This window comes from Glycine soja, chromosome 2 (assembly GCF_004193775.1).
Source record: "Glycine soja cultivar W05 chromosome 2, ASM419377v2, whole genome shotgun sequence".
Classification (NCBI taxonomy): Eukaryota; Viridiplantae; Streptophyta; class Magnoliopsida; order Fabales; family Fabaceae; genus Glycine; species Glycine soja.
The window spans coordinates 34,417,877-34,440,267 of record NC_041003.1 but is presented as its reverse complement, the minus strand read 5'-3'; the positions used below and the strand labels follow the sequence as shown (position 1 = coordinate 34,440,267).

Genomic DNA, 22,391 nt, shown 5'->3' with positions numbered 1-22,391 from the left:
ACAAAGATAAGCGGGCTTATACTTAGCCCATGGGCTTGAAATCTATCCTAAGGCTCATGAGAACCCTAGGGCCTTCCCTTGGATCTCTAGCCCAATCTACTTGGAGTCTTCTACCCAATGCCCTTGCGAGGTAGGATTGCATCATTCCCTCCACCTTGGAAAGGATTTGACCTCAAATCCCGAGGTTCTTCATACTCTGGGCTTATTCCCTCAACACCTGTAAAAAGAACAAAAACATATGTATTAGTGGTGTTTGGTATGTTGAAGTAAGGTAAGGTCTGAAAACCTATTTCCTAGGCATCTTCCCATGAAGGAACATGGTTTCTCACCAACTCAATGAGTGGTGCTACAAGTATAGAAAAATATGGGACAAACCTTTTGTAAAAGTTTGTTAAGTCATGGAAGCCCCAAATTTTTCTTATACTTGGTGGAGTGGGCCACTCAGGAATGACCTTTATTCTCTTAGGGTTCATGGGAACCCCTTGATCACTATTTGAAAAAATAAGAAAAGTAACGCAATAAAACATACCTTTTTCTGTATTTTCATATTGATTATTCCTACCAAAAAGTATGACAAACCTAAGGTGTCCCATATGAGTACCTAAGTTCGTATTGAAACTAAAAATAAGAACAAACCTACCTAATGGGTCCCTATGTACACACACCATGAAGATGTTAGGTGTACGAGTGATTTTACAAAAGAGGGTTGCACCACTCAAAAAATTCATCATACCACCTATTTTAGGGACTTGGTGCCTAATAATACCTATTTTGGGCACCAACAAAGGACAAGGATTTAAGCTCTTGCGAACCAAACCCTTATCCAACAACTTCTTTACTTGAGGAATAAACTCAAGCCCAAGAGGTGTGGCAGTGCTAACAAGTGTCTTTTTACAAAGGAGAAGATGTGGAGGTTGTCTAAGAGGGGAAGTTTCTTTAATATTTGTCTTTATTTCAAAATGAATTTCCTTCTTAGCTAACCTCTTGGAGGAGACACTTACCTCCTTACACTCCTCCTTAACCATTAAAGGTTGTCCTTCTTCTTGGGGATAGATTTCTTCCCTAGATTCTTCCCCTATTGCTTCTTCATTTTCATTAGAGGAAGGTGAAGTAGTAGCCTCATCTTGGCTACTATAAATGTCTTGGCCCCTCATAATCATGGTTTTCGTGGTGGGGCATTGAGAAGTAATGTGTCCTCTTCCAAGACACTTAAAGCACTTTATAGAGCTAGTCTTCTCTTGCATACTAGCCTTAGGGGCTTGCTTTTCTATTATCTTCCCTTTATCATCTTTGGGCTTAGAAGGTATCACCCCTAAGATTCCTTGACCTTGGTCTTTCTTTGGATAAGAGTGAGAGCCATAAGATTTTGAAGTAGACTTCTCTTTAAGTTGTTGCTCTACCCTTATTTCACAATCTAAGTTAGCCTCTACATTGTCCTTCACATAGAAGTATGGGAGGTTAATGTTAGCCTCTTGAGGCTTTCTTTCCTTTTCTCTCCTATGGGAGTGAGGTCTATGATGTGACCTATGCCTTCCTTCATAATAGTCGCGAAGTTCTTCACTTAGGCTCTTGCAAGAGTTATGACTACTATAGGAGGCATGCTTTTCTCTTTTCATTTCTTTCATTATTTTTCTTCTTTCTTCCTCTCTTATTTTCTTTCTTTCATCTTGACTTATTTCTTCCATTCTTTTTTTTTCCTTTTTCTTTTCTCTCTTGTTTTTCTTTCCATAACTTGAGGGAACTCAACTCATCTAAGATTCTAGATAAAGGGTCTTTATGACTAGTACCTTTGCCATTAACACTAGATGAATGATGACTCATGTTGGTTCCTAAGTTGTTGTTCTTTCTTGTTGGAGGTTTGAAAACAAAAGGTAAAAGAAACTATGGTTGAAACTAGCCAAAATAAACACTAAAAGAGGTGTGAAAGATAAGGTAAAAAACTAATTGGTAAAAGGAAAGCTATCTAGGTGGTTTGACAATGGAAGGTAAAGGAAATAAGCTATGAAAGTAAGCAAGAAATGTAAACTAGGCGAATCCTAAGAGTGTTTGGATGACCACATTGAAGGTTCCCAACAAAACACTCACTATCCTAAGGAAAAATTGCCTAAAATTATCACACACAAATGGAATTTTGGTAACCTATTGGAGGCTCCCAACACACTTCCAATGAAAGGCCTTTTTGTTACAAAACTTGAAAGCAATGAAGGTAAGTAAATTGCAAATTACAAAATTACAAAACGGTCCTCAATTTTGGTGGTTGTTCTCTCTTTGGGGATTCACTCAATTTGGAGTGCTTCTTAGTCCAATAGCTCTTAAGGTGGTTGACCCCTTGCTTCTGGACTCAAATTCTTCAAGGGATGGCACCAATCCTCCTTCCAATTCCCTATATGGCAACCCACAAACAAGGAAACAATGAGACAAGCAATAACCAAAGACCCAAAAAAATGAAATGAAAGCTAAACCAATGGATTTTTAACAAGACAATTTTTCAAGAATTATTCAACAATTAAAGCAATGAAAAGGACATAGAAGCAAGCTAGGACTCAAAGAGAAACTTAGAATGGCTCTAGAGTAGAGTAAAAAAACTGAAAAAAAAGACTCAACAAACCTCTAGCTTTGGCACTTGTCTTCACACTAATTTTCAATTGAAATTTCCAATTATAGAATAAATTTTGAGCCAAAACAACAAGCACACTTCCCTTTCACCTTTTTTTTTCTGGATACTGATTTTCCTGCCAACTTGTGTGATTTTTCGTTTTTTTTCCTTTTATCCAAATCACTTGTTTCCTTTTTTATAACTTTTTTCCAGATGTCTAGAAATTTCAGTAAAAATTTCAGCTCAAAATTCGAAGTAACCAATTCTCAGTAATTTTTACAAGTTTGTATGTCCAAGCTGCCAGCACCAGCGATTTGTTTCTTTAAGCATGGTATATTGATTGCCTTGGGCTTACTTTCAAACTTCCTATGTATGTTGAACTCACTAGGATTGTTTACCACTGTTTTAGGAGTTCAATATTCACTTAGGATCAACATTTCAGCCAGCAATTCCATCACCAAAACTCAAATTCACAATAGACACAATCATAAGGAAACCTAAAAGTTCAAGAAATGGTTCACAATCAAAGACTCTCTAAGAATTTTGCATGAACATGTTAAGGACTAATTAACATGAAAGATTTGACTCAAATCAAATAATAGGCTAAAAGAATTTCATACACTCATGAACAAATGAGTTAGACAAAGAAACAAGAAAATAAAATTCAGCACAACATAAGAAATCTTATGTGACAAGTTTCATGACTAGACATGACTTCTATGACAAAACTACAATAGGTGAACAAGTCACTCTAGATTTTTGAGGTTTTCTTCTACTTTAATATTTTTGTAAGAAATTTATGGTTTAGGTTTCAGCCAAAAAAAATAACAAGACAAAACTCAAAGGAACCTAAACTCAACACAATTCATGGTTCAAGAACAAGAACAATAAATTTGAACCATAGAAAATCAAATCTAGCTTCTATAGCAAGTTTAATCGGTGGAAACTCTAAAGAATCATGTTAACAACATTTAGAACAAGAAATGTGAGGAGATACATGGAGAAAAATGAAGAAACAACAATGGAAGAGAAGGTAAAGAAAAAAAATTAATGGAGGTTTAAGGAGCACCTACTTGAAGCTCTTGTGCTCTGATTACCACTTGATGGAAGCTTGCTTGTGGAGCTTCTATGGAGGCTGGATCTTTGAGCTTCAATGAGGTCCTTTAATGGTGATTTTCCACAATGGAGATGCAGCGGAAGACAAAGGAGAAGAGGTAAGAGGCGGCGCCATCCACTAGGGAATAAGCCATGGAAGAAGGAGCTTCACCACCAAGATGAGCCTTGGATAAGAAGCTTGGAGAGGATGCTTCAATGGAGGAAAAGAAAGAGGGAGAGAAAGAGAGAGGGGGGAGCACGAAATTGAAGGAAGAAAAAGGGAGAGAAGTTGAACTTTGAGTTGTGTCTCACAAGACCCTCATTCATGAAAGTTACAACAAGTGTTACACATGTTTCTATTTATACACTAGGTAGCTTCCTTGAGAAGCTTTCTTGAGAAAACTTCCTTGAGAAGCTTCTTTGAGAAAACTTCCTTGAGAAGCTAGAGCTTAGCTACACACACCCCTCTCATATCTAAGCTCACCTCCTTGAGAAGCTTCCTTAAGAAGATTCCTAAAGAAGCTAGAGCTTAGCTACACATACCTCTCTAATAGCTAAGCTCACCTCCTTGAGATGAGAAGCTAGAGCTTAGCTACACACCCCTTATAATAGCTAAGCTCACCCCCATGACAAAAAACATGAAAATACAAAAAAAAGTCCTTATTAAAAAGACTACTCAAAATGCCCCGAAATACAAGGCTAAAACCCTATACTACTAGAATGGCCAAAATACAAGGCCCAGACGAAGGAAAAACCTATTCTAATATTTACAAAGATAAGCGGGCTCATACTTAGCCTATGGGCTTGAAATCTACCCTAAGGCTCATGAGAACCCTAGGGCCTTCCCTTGGATCTCTAGCCCAATCTACTTGGAGTCTTCTACCCAATGCCCTTGCGGGGTAGGATTGCATCAATCATCCTTCACTTTGTACCGTGATACCCCACACCTAGGGCATTTGTGCATTTCTTCAAACTCATGTTTGTACAGTATGCAATCATCAGGGCAAGCATGAATCTTCTAATACTTCATACCCATCGAACACAATATCTTCTTAGCCTGATAGTAACTTTTTGGCAACATGTTTTCCTCTGGAAGCATATCGTGCACTACTTGAAGCAGTGAACTAAAGCTTTTGTCACTCCACCCATATCTAACCTTCACATTAACCAAACATAACACCGTTGACAACAGCGTCAAGGAATTGTTGCACCCCGGATACAAAGGCTTCTTTGAATCAGTTTGCAATGTTTCATACATAGGGGCATGTGTATTCTAAAAAGACTTTTTTCCAAGATCATGAGTCATATCCTCTAAGCAATCTCCCATTTCTACATCAAATGGTTCAGATTGGGACCGACTCTACATGTCTGTCAATTCACCATGTCATATCCACGATGTATAATTCTTCTCAATCCCATCACACAATAGATGCTTTCGTATGTCGTCGAGTATTTACTGTCTCTCGTTCAAACAAGTTACACAAGGACAAAAGAATTTTCCTTCCCCATCCGGTCGACTTCTTTCGGAAGCAAATTGCAAGAACTGTTCCACGCCTTCCTCATACGTAGGGCTCATGCGACTTTCATTCATCCAACTTCGATCCATCTAAATAATAACTCTATGATACTCACAAAGTTATTTGATGCGTGAAAATTTCACTTTTTCATTAAAGGTGTGACCCTATCCCATTCAAGAAGACATTTTTTTATGGTAGATTCATACATCAAGGTTAAGTCTATTTTGTTAAATTTGACAAAATTTCAGCAGCATTTCGCATTGATCTCCAAGTACACGACATGAAAGCGGTGAGATTAATTCCCTGACAATCAAGTATGCACTCAGAGAACAACTAGAAATGCATTGTACCGAAATTTCATCAAATTCAACAAAATAATTTTAACCTTAATGCATGAATCTGCCATAAAAATATGACTCTTCCCAAACTGTCCAAATGGACAATTCAAGATTCTATACAATGATTAATGCAAACTATCCGCAAAAATCATTATATTCAATCTCAAACGAGAATCTAAGGTTCACTCATGATGAACATAACTTATATACAAGCAATAGTCATTAATCAAGTAAAACAAGTTAAAAAATAACTCATAAGAATAAAAAATCTATCAAAAGTATCAAACATATTCATACCTATGATAATGCTCCCTAACAGTCTTATACAATGAATATCGTTATCACTATCCAAACAGCAAAACAAAAAGTGCCTATCACATACATTGAAGGTAGTTAATACACAATAAGTATGTTAGAAATATGACATGTAGATTAGTAATTTTAGTCAAACAACACGAACAATTTGTGGACAGATCATAAGGACAGTTAAAATCTTCCTATGCAGATGGAATTAGTTCAAAGGAAAGGCAAAACTAACAAAATTGGTGTTTGCGGGAGGATAGTATACTCAATAATATATGTAAAACTATGGGAGGTACTATAATGTTTACAATCTTGTCAAACGATTTTATTGAGTAATTGTAGATAGCTTTACGCACTATAATTAGTAGAAACTAGAGTAATTTTATATCAGGGTAACTAACTAACAATAGAAATAAATGTTGAGCAAGGAAAGTTAGCCAAATGAATTTCGCTAGTTTCACCATTGAGTCCCAAACTACAGTTAGAATAATAATCATATTCTACATTAGGATGCCTACATGATCTTCTCACAGAGAAAGGATCTCAATTATTTTCCATTATTTTAGCCAAGTTTAATCCTATCCCTATTTCCTATCTTTGACAAAACATTTTACTTTTTACAGAAAAAGGTACAGATAACAAGTTTTACTCAATTCATCATTAGTCATCAATCTGCTTTATGAACCACATATATGATATACTACTTCTGAACTTATGAAACAGAATCTACCATACAATAAATGCCTATTATCTGTAACTAATAAAAGCATCATCATCCACTGAAAAATCAATCAACATTTTTTTGTTTCACTCGCTCAAGCTCAGTAAGCAAAATTCGTCTTTCTCAGGCATTTTTGTCAAAAAAAATGAAAAAACCAAACACAAACATCCATATGTAAGCTCTAACGAAAAAACCAAACCAATCACATTTCAGATTCAAAATCAAAGACAATTCCATCAAGTTAAATCCATATTAGAGCAAAAAAAACTGAAAAGCAGAGAACCTAAAAAAGTAAATAGGAGATAAACATGTATGTATAAACGACAGTGAGATGGCAAAACACATGAAACCAACAGAAGCAAGCAAGCACAACACAACAAAAATGAAATGAAAGGTTGCAACCAATAGAAGCAAGCAACAACACAACGAAGCAACCAACAGAAGCAAGCAAGCACAACACAACGAAAACGGAAGAGAAAATGAAATGAAAGGTTGCAACCAACAGAAGCAAGCAAGCACAACACACAGCCAACCACTTGCAATGGTGAAGCCCAACTCTTTGAACTGGCGGCGGTAGCAAAGCTTGCCAAACTCCTTGAACTCACGGCTATGAGCAAGACACAAAGGCTCTAAGAACCATTGACGATGACGGTCTCACGGTGGTAAAAGATCACAACCAATAGGTAACCACTGACGAGGAAGGGTGTGAAGAGAGAAAGGCTTTATGAGACTAAGCGCACGAGGGGAAAAAGGTTTTGGGTTTAATTTAAGTAACAACACAACATCGCTTTTTTAAAAAACCGATGTTAACGTCCTAAACTTAACATCGATTTTCTAAAAAATCGATGTTAACTAATTAATGTTAACATTGGTTTTGGGTAAAACCGATGTTAACATGAGCTAGTTAACATCGGTTTTTAAAAAATCGATGTTAATAAACTCAGGTTATTTACAAAAAGAGCACCGCATTTTTGGTAAGATCGGTTTTATGGAAAACCGATGTTAACTGTGTGATGTTAAATACATAAATTCTAGCAGTGAATTTGTTTTTATAGGTATTAAAGGAAATTAAATAGTAATCATAAAAGAAAAAAATGTGCATAACTTGTCTGAATCATGTGAATAGTTGTTGTAAATGTCTGAATCATGTGCATAGTTGTTGTAGATATCTGAATAGAAAGAAGTGATAACTTGGTTGAAACGAAAATGATAGGAAGTGATCATTCATTTAAGTTACTAGATGGATTTTTTATGTCTACTCTCCTATTCTCAAGGCATGTTGAATATCCAGAAAAAACCAAGATTTCCTTCAAAACCAGGCCCAACCTTAAAAAGACCTATTGATCCATGCTGATTATGCATAATATCTTTGATTTGATGGGAAATGACTTGCGAAATTGATTTATGACATATCTGTGATTGGAATTAAGATGAAACACATGCCTGTTTGAGATTTATACACCTTTGAGAGGTTTTTCTCTGTTTGAATGAATCCAATGTTTCCTCTGATGTTTTTTAGAAACAAAATGTGAAATGATCTTAACCTCATTTTTTGGTTCTGAGAATTCCATCATTGTGCATTCATTTCTCATTGTTGCATTTTTGAAAAATGTTTCTGATTAGTTTGGGGATTGATTCTTTACAAAGCATGTTCACATTTTTGAAGAATATTTATTTTATACTTATACTATTGTTATTTGTACTTTGCTTGAGGACGAGCAAGATTCTAGGTTGGGAGGAGTACCTCTTCCCAAATGTTGAAATTAGACTTCGTGTCTTCTGTTTTTATGTTTTACAAGACTTCATGTCTTTTGCTTTTATGCTTTACAAGACTTCATGTCTTCTGTTTTATGCTTTACGAGACTCCATATCTTTTGTTTTTATGCTTTACGAGACTTCATGTCTTTTGTTTTAATGCTTTACGAGACTTCATGTCTTTTGTTTTTATGCTTTACAAGAATTCAATGTCAGTGTCCTCTGCTTTTATGCCCTATAGGACTTCAATGTCCTCCATTTTATGTTTTTTTTTATATAGGACTTCAAGGTCTTATGTTTTGTGTCGTAAGACTTCAATGTCCTTTTGTTTTATCGATTTCACTATTTTGTTTTCTTTGTCATGCGGCATTCAATCACAAGATCACTCGAATGAAATTAGTGTCATTATCTTAACTTATCTTTTATTTTAAATAAAAGATAAGTAAAGATGGGCAACTGTCAGACCCTAATTTCATCCGGGTATAATGCTTTTATCATTGCTAATCGAATTGCGGCTTTTGGCATTAGTTACAGTGCAAGGCCGCGGGGTCACTCAGGTTTTGGTGGTTGTTTGTTAGATCCATAAACAAAGCCACAAAGAAGGACAAAATGGTCTTTTCATCAAGATTTCTGACCCTAAATTCGCCAAGGCTAGCATCCAGCTCAATTGGGCTAAGATGTAACTTCAACCCTAAGCAAGCCACTCCCCTGGACGAGCTATAGCTTGCCTGGGCGAGTAGATAACTTCAGCCTGTTAGTCGTCTTATACGACTAACTTTTGTATAGAAAACATTTTCCAAAACTTGTATGGTTTCCCAATTTATGGTTATTTTGTAGTAATTTGTAAATAAATCTTATTTTATTGTTAAAGTTGTCTCTAGAATACTTTCCATTGGAATTAATGATAAAATCAGTGTAAATTTCAAGTTAAAAGAGGCTCAGTAATGAAGTGGTAAAAGTGGCAGTTGGGCTAAGCTCACCATTTTTGGGCTAAGCGCGCATCCCACACTAAGCGCAACTTTAGCGCGCTTAGCGCAACAGAGAATTTGGCATAGCACCAATATTAAGGCCGCGCGCTAAGCGCAAGATCAGTGCGCTAAACGCAACGGTTGTCTTCATCCAGGCTCAGTGAATGATTGGCGCTAAGCTCAAATCCACTTACTTGCGCTAAGCACAAGGGTGGCGCTAAGCACAAAATCACGGATTCAGAGCCTATTTAAAGTCTGTCTTGTGTAGAATTAGGGTACAAGAGGTACAAATACAGTTTTAGAGAATTCCAGAGCACACCATAGTGCCTATTTCGAGAAAAGAGCTCTGGAGGCAGCAAGAGGAGCAGTTTTTGCAGAGAGACCTAGGTTTTGTAATTAGAGAGAGGTTAGTGAGTTGCAGAGTAATTGTGAGATACTAAGAAGAGGAAGAGGGATCCCCCTTCTTGTGTAAGGAACAATTATTCTCTACTCTTAACCTCAATTGTGTTAGGGTTTTCTGTATGGTTGGCTAAACACTCTTGTTGGGAATTTCTAAGGAACAGCTAATGTAATTACTTTAATATCTAATTGATTGTGTTTTATGTGTTCAATGCTTCTTTCAATGCTTAATTTCTGCATGCTCTTGGTCTGATCACCCATTTGTATGTTTAGTTAGGTGACTTTAGCATTGGGAAATGTACTGTTGCCTTAGAACTTGATAGAAGCAGGATTGAAACTTAGTCTTAAACGAGGGATCTGCGGATTAAGTTTTAGTTTTCTTAATATGTTGTGATGATAATGTTTTTTAATCTAAGCCTAGTCTTAAATGAGGGATCTACGAATAAAGCTTAGGTTAAATTAGTCTAAACTTACGTAAGTTGTTTAAGTTGAGCCTAGTCTTAAATGAGGGATCTGCGGATGAAGCTTAGTTTAAATTAGTCTAAACCTACAAGGGCTGCTTAAGTTAAGCCTAGTCCAACAAGAGAAATCTGAGGACGAAGCTTGAGTTAAGCTAACCTAATGAGGGATCGAGGTTTAGTACTTTAGGCTACAACATAGAACACAAAAACATGATTGATTAGAGAAATATCCTCATATGCATTAGCTTGTTTGTTAGAAAGACCCAACACTTTTACCTACTGTTGTCAATCTTACTTACTTGCATTTTTACTGTTTTTAGCCTAGACTTAGTTTAATTTTGTTCTAAACCATCAATTATCAATGTTTCTTTTAGCAATGCCTTATTTCTGAATTTAACCCTGTCTAATGCTAGTTCCCTGAGTTCGATACCCAGATTCATCCGTTTTAATTTTAAATACTTGACGTGTAGAAGGAAAGCTTCATGGTGAATTAAAGGTGATTCAAAGGTGTTTTGATGATAACAATGATGATAAAAAAAGATGATGACAAAGGTGAAGACAAAAAGCTCAAAGATCAATCAAAGAACAACTCAAGTGAATCAAGAACAATTCAAGAGTTCAAGATAAGAATCAAGAAGAATTCAAGATTCAAGAGGAAAGTTGAATTCAAGAATCAAGAATCAAGATTCAGGAGATCAAGATTCAAGACTCAAGATTCAAGAATCAAGAGAAGGCTTAATCAAGATAAGTATGAAAAGGTTTTCTCAAAAATTGAGTAGCACATGGTTTTTCTCAAAACATGTTTACCAAAGAGTTTTTACTCTCTGGTAATCGATTACCAGATTGTTGTAATCGATTACCAGTAGCAAAATGGATTTGAAAAAGTTTTCAAACTGAATTTACAACGTTTCAATTAATTTCAAAAGGTTGTAATCGATTACAATGTTTTGGTAATCGATTACCAGTGCCTTTGAACGTTGAAATTCAAATTCAAATGTGAAGAGTCACATCCTTTCACATAAAAGCTTTGTGTAATCGATTACACTGATTTGGTAATCGATTACCAGTGATTGTTTCTGAATAAAATCAAAAGATGTAACTCTTCAAATAGTTTTTGACTTTTTCAAATTGGTTTTTAAGTTTTTCTAAAAGTCATAACTCTTCTAATGGTTGTCTTGACCAGACATGAAGAGTCTATAAAAGCAAGGCTTTATTTTTCATTTCAAGCATCTTGAACACTTATTCATACAATCCTTTACAAGCCTTGAATCTTTTTGAAACTTCTTCTTCTTCTTTGTACCAAAAGCTTTCCAAAGTTTTCTGGTTTTCTAAACCTTGAAAACTTGTGTTATTCATTCTTTTCATCTCTTCTCCCTTTGCCAAAAAGAATTCGCCAAGGACTAACCGCCTGAATTCTTTTGTGTCTCCCTTTTCTCTTGTCAAAGAATTCAAAACGACACAGTCTGAGAATTCTTTTGATTCTTCCTTTTCCCTAATACAAAAGTGTTCAAAGGACTAACCGCCTGAGAATTCTTTTGTATCCCCATTCACAAAGTATCAAAGGTTTAACAGCCTGAGATCTTTGTCTTAACACATTGGAGGGTACATCCTTTGTGGTACAAGTAGAGGGTACATCTACTTGGGTTGTTGACTGAGAACAAGAGAGGGTACATCTCTTGTGGATCAGTTCTAGTGGATGGTACATCCACTAGGTTCAAAGAGAACAAGGGAGGGTACATCCCTTGTGGATCTTTGCTTGTAAAAGAATTTTTACAAGGTTGAAAGAAATCTCAAGGACCGCAAGTCGCTTGGGGACTGGATGTAGGCACGGGTTGTTGCCGAACCAGTATAAAAACTCTTGTGTGTTTGTCTCCTTCTTCCCTATTCTTTTAATTTTCACTGTGCATTTAATTTCCGCTTTTACTTTTGGTTAAGTTTCTCTTCTACTCCTCATTCTCTTAACAACATAGTAAAAGCCTTAGAAGAGTAAATTTTTAATTAGTAAGGGTTTAGGAATAATTAATTCAACCCCTCTTCTTAATTATTCTGAGGCCACTTGATCCAACATGACAATCCGGTGCGCTTTCCAGCGAATCGGATTTCCCTTGAACATATTTGTATAAAGGAAAAATTGGACCAAAAAGTAACTATAGGGGAAATCCAACACAGCCCTAAGCAAGCAGCTAGCTTGGGCGAATTTCCCTTCCCTGCACTCAATGGTTGTTTTCTATAAATAGTCATGCAAGGGAAGAGGAAAAAGGGGGAGGAGCCTAAAACCAGAGAGAAAGATGTAGAAGAAGAAGGAGAAGAGGAAAAGTGGAGCTGAGGCGCTACAAAATTGTGACCGTGGATTACTTCCTTCGTCATTTTCTCTTGTTAGTCTCGTGCTCTGTGCATTGATCAATTAGTTTTTCTTAAGGATTGTGTATAACCTTTGTACCCTTATGTGGCCCTTTTGATATTATGTATCTATTAATCTCTTCTACTCATTATTGGTAATTTCATTATACTCGTAATGCTTGATTTTAGTTTATCACTAGTGTCATGAAATTGGATTTTAAGTGAGACTGAAAGGTAATCTTAGAATCTGAATCGAATGATTTTACTCTTTAGGTTACATTGCTAGAAATAGAGCATAACGTTTTGATTGCAAAAAAGTACGAGAATATAATTGTAATGCTAGGATATTTACCCCATATGCGAGGTATCTATATTTAATAAATATTCTTAGGTTCCAAGTGCGAGGAATCGACTTGGGATAACTATGCGTGCATCAGTAATGTTAGAAAATGACTTATATATGTTAACCTTATTAGGATACTAAAGGTATGAGAGATGAAATCCAATCCTATGTTTTTTTCTTAAATTAATTTATTTTTGTTTCCATAATTTACATATTTTTGACGCACTAAATTTCGTTATTTTTGTTTTCGTAATTTACGATTTCCGACGCACTAAATTATGTTATTTTCATATTTTCCATTATTTTCATATTTCCATTATTCCTGCGATTCCGTTATTTTTACTTTCTTTTACTTTAAGTTGTCACGCTAAGTCTCGGACTTGCTTGGTAATTCTCCTAGAGCCTTTTGTTTTTCATAGCACACGACATTGGGTCTTGGACTCACCTCGTGAGCTCGAAGATATTCATCATATTCAAAATAGGTGGATATGAAAGATATCTGACCAATAAACAAAACCAAATAAAAAAACAAACCAATTTAACACACAAACATTTTTGCATAAAAAACTACGTAGGTCTTATTTCCTCATTGTACCTAGGGATACATAGGAGCAAGGGCAACACCCTTGTCGATTCGAGAAAAAAAATAACAAGAAAAACACAAAAAAAATTCACCGCTCTTGGGAAAATAAATAATTTTGAAGTCACGTTATTTTTATTGCACACTCGATTAAAGGTTGTCGTTCTTTGTGATGGGCACGTGGGGTGCTAGCACCTTCCATATGCGTAAACAACTCTCAAACCCTTTCTTTTTAAAATTCGCATACCTTCTTTTTGGTTTTTCTAACATTTCCCTTAAATAAACGTTAATGGTGACTCCTTCTCATTTTCTTCTTAGAAAACAAATCCCTTTTATTTTCTTCGGTCGTCCCGTCATGATGGTAGGTTGCGACGGTACGGAAACTGAATTACTCAACATTTGGATTTATTTTAATTTGATGCAACTATTTAACATTTTTCAACTATCATGTTTTATTTTTGAAAAAAAATAGTATAAGATGTTTTTATTATTTATAAGTATCGGTAGAAAAAAAAAAGTAATGTTATTTCTAAAATAAATTAAATTAGAGAATTTTCAAGCAATATTTTTAGTTTAAAATTTGAAGTGTTACAATAAACCACTTTCTCAGTGATATTTTATATGAATTTTTGTGTCTTTTTGCATGCATGTTCTTGACAAAACTCACGCTTGAACACTAGTTTTCTATTGTAGAAGCACAGTCGCTCAATTGAGTGAAAGAGTTGAAAATTACATAAACTTATGAAGATTTAAAGATTTTACACTTGATCACGACCATGGTACATTGACTACGGTCGTGGTAATCAACACAACCACAATAAAGTGATAACAACACTCCAAAACAACGTCAAGATCCGACAACAATTGTGGTCAACTCATGAGGATCAGGGTCAACCAAGAGGGGTCAATTCATAAGGATCATGGCAAAATCATAAGGGTTGCAGTCAACTCATGAATGTTAAGGCAACGGCAAACCAATTGACAGAGTAACACAACAACCGCTATATAAGGACCCATTCACGAGTTGCAAGTGCCATTCTTGAGATGTCCATTTGTTTCTACCTACAAAGATGTACAAGATGGAGGAACCCCTTTGGATGCTAGTATAGACTGATGAGAGTGAATAGAGATAGAGCATTAAGAACTTGCTTGTCGAGCTCAAACCATGAGTTCCTCCGTGACTGATTGTTGAGGATTTTTTTAACATTCCAATCATATCAAGAAAAATATTGTTCCTATGACAGCAACATGAAGTACCCGTAAAGAAGGGTCATGTTCAAAGGATGTAATCAGCCAGGCTGCTTGAATAAAGTTACGGGAAATTTCTCATTTCTTCCGTTAGATGTCCATGTGAAAAACTATAAACTATTTATTTATTTTTTTTATATGGTAAAGGCGAAGTGAATGGTAAAAAAGTATGTTACATAGTTAAATCGTTTAGCCTTTCTCAAGAATTAACAATTATATTTTGATTTAAAAGAAAAGGCAATTTTCTTTGTCACCGAATGTCTAGATCAACTGATACAGTATTATTCTAAATTTAAATTAACTAGAAGTCTTGAGTATAAATCTTTAGAAATGCAACTGAGTTAAAAGGGAGTGTTTTGTTACATACTAATCTTATTTAACTTAGTTTAATTGAATGTTCAATATGAAGTCTAGATATGAGTGGTCTTGGACAAAAGAAAAATAAATCTCTTTTATCCATCTTTACCCATCATTTTGTTCATGTTTATGGTGAAGTTAAAAAAGATAAAAATAAAATTGTTTTCACTGTTCTTTTCGAACCAAACATTAGTTGAATGCTTAAAAACTTTGTAGCATTCTGTTCCATTACATGCGTAGTGCAGGCTTAAATATGAGTGAAATTAACAAATGCCTTTGCTAATGCCTTATGGAACAGCAAAATGCTTTATCTAATGCACATTGTTTGAAGTACAGATGGTTAGGTGACTTGTCTCAAACACGTGACATAATCTAAGAAAAGTGTCAGAGTTGGTAAAAGTAATTAAGGATTCAGAATTAACTTTTATTTCTCCATAGATACATGTTCGATTCCTCTTTACGCCATTAAAATTCTACTAGGTTGATAGCCCTTCTTAGAGAGATCTCTAATGCTCAAGGACTAATGCATGTTAGTGCGGTTAAGAAAAGCCAATTCAATCTTCAAAAAGTTACAAGTTTTTCTCTCTAACCACCTATTTATGTGTGTTCTTTTCAGTTTTAAACTTCATGTTTTTCAAAAAATCTCTCAATTTTCCTTCTTCCACGACTTTATTATGCAAGAGTTTTTATGAAACTTAGTTTAGACTGAGGTGAGTACAATGTGTTATATGTTTTAATGCATGTTATAAATCATATCATATTTTGTAGAGGCTGAGTACAGTTAAATTCCCTTACCTGAATGGAATTTTTGACTGGTGATCTTAAAAGGATAGTTTTTTAAATTGTAATACGCGCGGAAAATTTTATTTTTTAAACTTAAAAATCTTGCTTTAATTAGTTCTGTATGTTTCAAAGGAACCACAATGTGATAGGTTGATGTGCGATGCGTTCAACACTGGAGACTGGAGAGCTTCTCCTTACAGATGTCCACTTCATTTCATGATCTATAACTGTAATTGAAATAAGTAAACATGAACTTTGATTAACCTGTCAGCAGAAAAGGATTAAATTTGAAAACCTGTTCATCCAGAACCTTCATTATTCCAAAAATCCAAAGGCTAAATCGAACTGAACATGCTTTGACAAAATTTGTTATATAGGCAGTAACACTACACAAGTTCCACCAAAAGCAAGACCCAGAAGAAGGATATTGTTAACTAACTCGAGCTCAGCTAGCGCATCCTATAGCCTTGTTTGCCATTTGCTTGTGCATTTTCAATTCTGATAGGATATGTTAGAACAAAATTACAAATTCTGTTATTTCAATTATCAATATTAATATAGCAGCAGTGTAATAAGGCCAGATATGAATGGAAATTTCCTTGAGTTTTCCCTTCTTGTCTCTAGAGGTATTGACCCTCAAAGTCAGCTTCTTTTTCATCGTGTAACAATTTGGTGCTTTCATTGAGCTCCAATGGCTGCCTTCCATGGTTGTCATGCAAGCGCAAACCATCTCTTCCCACAACATCCTCTCCACACAGCCATCCATCAGCAACTACCTCTACCCGTGCCATCAACCATGCCCACTCATTCCAGCCACCAAACCACCATGGACCGCCTTGAAGAGACTGTGTACCACCTCACCCAAAACCTATCCACCATGACCACCAAGACTTTGGAGATGAACGCCAAGCTCGATGTCATCCTTGACCGCCTATCTGCTTTCACACCTACTCCATCCCCTCCCAAATCACCCCCACCTATGGAGACCATAATAATGGAACCACAGAACATAGACACCAACCTCTCCCATCTTAGCTTCGATTTCACCGCCACCGCATTCCATGTTGACAACACATCTCTGCAACCAGTGAACACCATGAAGTCACCGCCAGCAGATGATTCGAGAAGGTCACCTAAGGCTTCTGCAACACCAACAACACCGATGGCGCGACGACGCACAACAACCATGCCGACTTTGTCAAATCTGCTCCTCATGGCCAGAAAAGGAAAGGAGGTGCCCCCTTTGTCGATGACACAAGTTGCGGCACAAGTGATTTTGTTGGAGGTGTTTCACACTGTCCACCAACATTACCGTCACGACCACTGCAATACGATCCCCTACGGCAGTGTCATCCTACACGGCAATGCCACTAACTAGTTCTGCCTCTGTGCCACTAATATACATTCACTCATTCCTACACCCATTCTAATTTGGGATCTAGGTTCAATCTTCCTACAGCTAACACCTTGAGGACAAGATGTTTTTGATGGGCTAGGGAATATTATGGAGGCAATAACACTACGCAAGCTCCACCAAAAGCAAAACCCAGAAGAAGGATATTGTTAACTAACTCGAGCTGAGCTAGCGCATCCTGTAGGGCCCACCACTACTGCACCACTATAGCCTTATCTGCCATTTGCTTGTGCATTTTCAATTCTGTTAGGATATGTTAGAGCAAAATTACAAATTCTGTTATTTCAATTATCAATATAAATATAGCAGCAGTGTAATAAGGCAGGATATTAATGAAAATTTCCTTGAGTTTTCCCTTCTTTCTCTCGAGGTACTGGCCCTCGAAGCCAGCTTCTTTTCCATCGTGTAATAAAATTGCACAAGTCTAGCTTGACTAAATTGCAAGGCAAAGCTACTAACATGCGGAAAAACCATTGGCCAATATAATTTATCAAAACATAGGTTTTATAGAAAGTTAAATAAATAGCATATCTTAGAAGTAACTGCACCAATATCAAGATGGAACCGTTACAAAGTATATGACAAAAGAGACTGAGTTGCAATCCCTTTCCAAAACATGCAAGAAAACCAGCAAGACATCCACTTTCATTCATTCAGGTAAGGTAATTTATGAACTCTGCAGCAGTAGCAATTGCTGCCCCAGTAATGGCATCAGGTACAATTTTGTCTTTGTTGTTGGTGGTGGCAACAGATAACAGAGTCGCAGTTACTGCACCCCCAATCATGGCATTCTTCTGCAAGAAAACAGAAATAAAAAGGGGGTTGAGTAAGAATTCAAGTTAAAAATAAAATTACAATTGAACAACAAAAAGCACAGTGTACATCTACAAATCCAAAAGTTACAACACGTTTGACTTCCAATTTTCACAAATTCATTTTTTTTCCAAATCTTATGTCAAATTATTGTTCCCAAATCTTGAGTCCAGTTGAATAAACTTCTCAATAAACACTGCAAGGAGAAGAAAATAAAAAGGTAAAATAAATTAATTTTTTCCTAAAAGTTAAAGGTAACTTATGCATAAGTTGGAATCAGCTTTTGCAGAAGCTAAAAAGCTAAATGAGAAAACTTTTATAAACAACTTATGCATAAACAAATTTTAACTTATGCATAAACTAACTTTAACTTATTAAGAAATTTATCCAAACACAACCTCTGCAATTTAAATTTCTAGCCACTCAAGCATTATTGAAATGTTTTTTTTTTTCTTAATTCTAATACAATATCCAGTTCACTATTAGACTCAGCTGAAAGCCAAACATGATGCTTTTTAACAACAACTTGAATTTTGTTATCAGCTTACACATCAGCATGTTGAAGGCAAGTCCAGAAAACAAAAAGTAAGTATAATTTATATCAGGGGATCTAAGATCTTAATGTCTATTTAAATTGTGAAATTAGACTATTGTACTGTAGAAAATGCTGATAGTTGGGCAAACGGTAAGAACAACCACCCTATGGAGAGGATTACCCAATCTCTGGTGCCACGGATCCTCTCTACCCCATATTCCATTCCAAGATAAACACCAGCTAAAGTTCCTATAAGCATAAGAAAATTACATTAAATGGGAGCTACAACATTTTCTAAATAAATGTAGCACATCATGTAACACAAAGTCTTACCCCAATATACACCTTCTTTACACATCTTCTTCAACTGCAACAACACAAACCATACCTCGTGAGAAAGGAATGAAGAATAGCATACACCACGAAATGTCTACTGAATAGGATTCCAAGGTGCCCTTTGGGGGCTCACCCCAATCATTATCATTTTTCGCTAAGAAAAATCCTCCCATCACTATAATATTGAAATGTTATGGACAAGACCGTGTACAGACATTTTGGGGCCTAAGGCGAAAATGTTAAAGGGATCTTTTTTTTACAAGAATTTTAAAGAGACTTAGTATATTATATAAAATATCAATTTTTATATTAATCTTCTAGCTTTTTTAGCTGCAAAATCTGCATATTGTGATATTGGTTAAATAAGACCCCTTAGGGGCCCTAAAAAATCATTATTTTTAAGAAATAAAAATATAATTAATTTTTTATTTTCTTAAGAAAATACATATGATTATCCAACTCTATTACATACACACACACATATATATATATATATTGCCAAATTCCAACTCAATTCTCTGTTTCGAAAAGGATATAGACCAAATAATATAGTATAAACAGCCCAAGAAGTTTCTTATATGTCCTTAAGTTTGAATAATTATCTAACCATATAGTTATCAATATTTGTTCCTATTAAATCCTCAGTGAGACAATATGATGTGGACATTCATTTATCTTGTTAATTAATATGAAAAGCACTTGAATGAACAAAAAAGATATTTGTTATTTATATAGGTATGATAGAGAAATTCTTATCAACTGGATGACTACATGTGTAATTTTTATGTATTTAAACAAGAATTTTCATGCATAGTTATAATCGTACGTCAACCGACTTTTTTTTTATCAATCAGAAAATAACAGAACGTAACAGATCGAACTAAGAGCGCAAATACAGAGTGCCTCTAGCACCTGACATTGTCAGATTTTACTTTTTTGGGATAATATAAAAAGGGGTCTTATAAATAAAATAAGGATTTACTTTTTTGGGATAAATAAAATACTTTAAATGACATTAATTGTGATATTGGTTAATTTTTAAAAAGATGATATTGATTGACTAATTTTTAGGGAAGAGAGAGATTTTAAATTATTTTATTTTGATCAGTTGTGATATTAAAGGAAAGTTAATAGAAATTTACTTTTTTTGATAAATAAAATATTTTAATCGACATTAATTGTGATATTGATTAATTTTTAAAAAGATGATATTGATTGACTAATTTTTAGAAAAGTGAGAGATTCTAAATTATTTTATTTTGATTAGTTAAAATTTGTTAATAGTTAATAATAAAAAAAATTTAGGGGCTAAAAAAAAATTTTTTAGACCTTAGGCTGATGCCCAATTTATCATGTATCTTACACGGTCGTGGTTATGGACAAGAGAATCTAATGGCTCGTCATGTTAAAAAATGACAACAATATACTAATCTACACAGTGAAATTGGAGTAGATGTCTACACCTAAAAACATCAATACCACGAATTACAACGTTAAATCGCGAACTTACCGTTTTCTCGAAATCATGACTTGAGATATTCCCTGGAACAGACATGTTGAATTACAACAAAGGCCTTCACAGATAATAATAATTCAAATCAAAACAACCAGGAACATTGAACCGATGCCACCACAGAAGCAAAGTAAAATACGGTACTACAATATAACCTATTTTATATGCACGTTGGTGTATAACCCGAGTTTAAACAAGGAAAGTGAAAATAAAAAACGTTATAAGAATCAAATTTTACCTCTTTAGGCTCCGGAAAAAAAGGAAAATAGCATGAAGATTAAATGGGGTGGAGAATTTGTGAAATGCTTACTTACCGTTTCGGATAATATGATAAGTATCTTCAGCAGCTGATCGCGTGGCTGCGACCTGAAATTGGAAATGAAAAAACAAATAAAAAGGGCAATTAATTAAGAAAGAGAAAAAAAAAAAACTTACAGCTCCGATCTTAAGGAAACCATCAACAGTGAGATTGAGAAATGGATTGCCCATGTCAATAGCAACGTCGAGCCTTGGTGACCCTGAAAGCCTCGCCGAAGGCATCTTTCACGCTCACTCTTCCTTCCTTCCTTCCTTCCTTAGTTTTCTTCAGTTATGCTTTATGAATGCTTGCTTCATTTAATTCGCATACATAGGATAAGGCACAGATAGGGTGGGGATCCACGCACGGGTCACTTCATTGGCTAATACTCAGATATCCTTCCATATCAATTCTTTATATTTTTTTTATCACAGCTTAGAAGTATTTGTCTCCACGATAAGACAGTAGAAAATTAATACAATCAGAAATTGTTTCATATACAATGTTTTTTACTAAGAGTTTAGAGGATGTCAATAAAATTATTTTATATTATTATTTAATTATAATTTATTGTTTGATTTATTTTAAGATAATTATTTGAAGAGAAAAATATTATATATTAGTAGGATAAAAATTTTATATACTTATTCAATCATAATTTATCATTTAAAGTAATTTTAAAATAATTATCTTAAAATAATTTAAACTAAGATTTTTAAAATGAGACCGATCACTAAACCAATAAACATATTAGTTCAAGGTTTAATAATTCAACTGTGGTTGAACTCATATTAATAAAATATTATTATAATTTTTTAATATAATAACTATATATAATATCAGTAATAATTATTCCTTAATGTCACTATAATACACAAGCATACTGATCTTTTATAGGACTATCACAAACTGTAATTATTATATGATACAATTTAAGGAAAAATTGATTTTACATTTTATTATTATGAATTTAGAATTATACTGCCTCTTACAAAAATATTCAAAGAGAGATCTACACATTCAAAGTAGGTTATAACTATTATATGTTTTTTTTTCAAATAACTTTACATGTGTGATTTGCACAAATCATTTTGTATTCTAATCAATTTGCAACAGCGCATTTAGTGTTTCCATGTTTAACATTGGGCTATTCTCCTGTATATACATAGTTTTGTGTTTGAATAAAAAATATGCATTACTCACAACATTTTGTCAACACATCAATTCTTTCATAAAATATTAACAAAGTGCAAGCAGTAGAGGATGACTCAATTATTGAAATAATTAGTTGCAAACTTTAACATGAGTGGTTGTTCACAAAAGATGAGCTATAATTTATAACACAAAAGATGACTAATAATTTAGAAGTACTCTAAAAGTGCACATCAAAATATAAGCACTCCAAATTTAATTAAAGAAAGTTTGTTAACATATGCATCTCTTGATTTTCCATTTCAAAGATTGCAAAAATCTCATTTCCTTGCTTGAATTGAGCATGTATTCCTCCTTCCCCATTGGTTGGTTGATATTCTCTAACAATCATTGCAAATAGCCCCTGTAATTTTTTATTCAATTGCTCATTTATTTCAGCAAGTTCTGAATCCTGTTTGAAGAACCTAACATGAAATTTGCATTCACCCACATATGCAAACATGATCGTCCTTTCATCATACACTTC

At 34.7% G+C, this 22,391-nt stretch overlaps 1 protein-coding gene across 1 annotated transcript; it reads right to left on the bottom strand.

Moving 5' to 3' along the window:
• Positions 1–17,673: 17,673 nt before the first annotated feature.
• Positions 17,674–21,092, bottom strand: LOC114392957 (outer envelope pore protein 16, chloroplastic-like). Its single transcript, XM_028354218.1, has 6 exons — positions 20,851–21,092; positions 20,730–20,781; positions 20,413–20,444; positions 18,900–18,933; positions 18,748–18,815; positions 17,674–18,012 (listed from the first exon to the last, which is right to left on the bottom strand). Exons 1-6 carry the CDS (start codon positions 20,953–20,955, stop codon positions 17,872–17,874), a joined length of 432 nt encoding a protein of 143 aa, XP_028210019.1. The 5' UTR covers positions 20,956–21,092; the 3' UTR covers positions 17,674–17,871.
• Between the last annotated feature and the right edge of the window lie 1,299 nt (positions 21,093–22,391).

What these genes read in the sequence shown, in the direction of transcription:
- LOC114392957 (XM_028354218.1), bottom strand. Translation starts at nt 20,955, where the DNA reads ATGCCTTCGGCGAGGCTTTCAGGGTCACCAAGGCTCGACGTTGCTATT. An exon ending in GTTTCCTTAAGATCGGAGCT is followed by an intron (nt 20,782 to 20,850) that starts GTAAGTTTTTTT and finishes TTCCAATTTCAG; the next exon opens with GTCGCAGCCACGCGATCAGC. An exon ending in TCCGTGGCACCAGAGATTGG is followed by an intron (nt 18,013 to 18,747) that starts GTAATCCTCTCC and finishes GTTTTCTTGCAG; the next exon opens with AAGAATGCCATGATTGGGGG.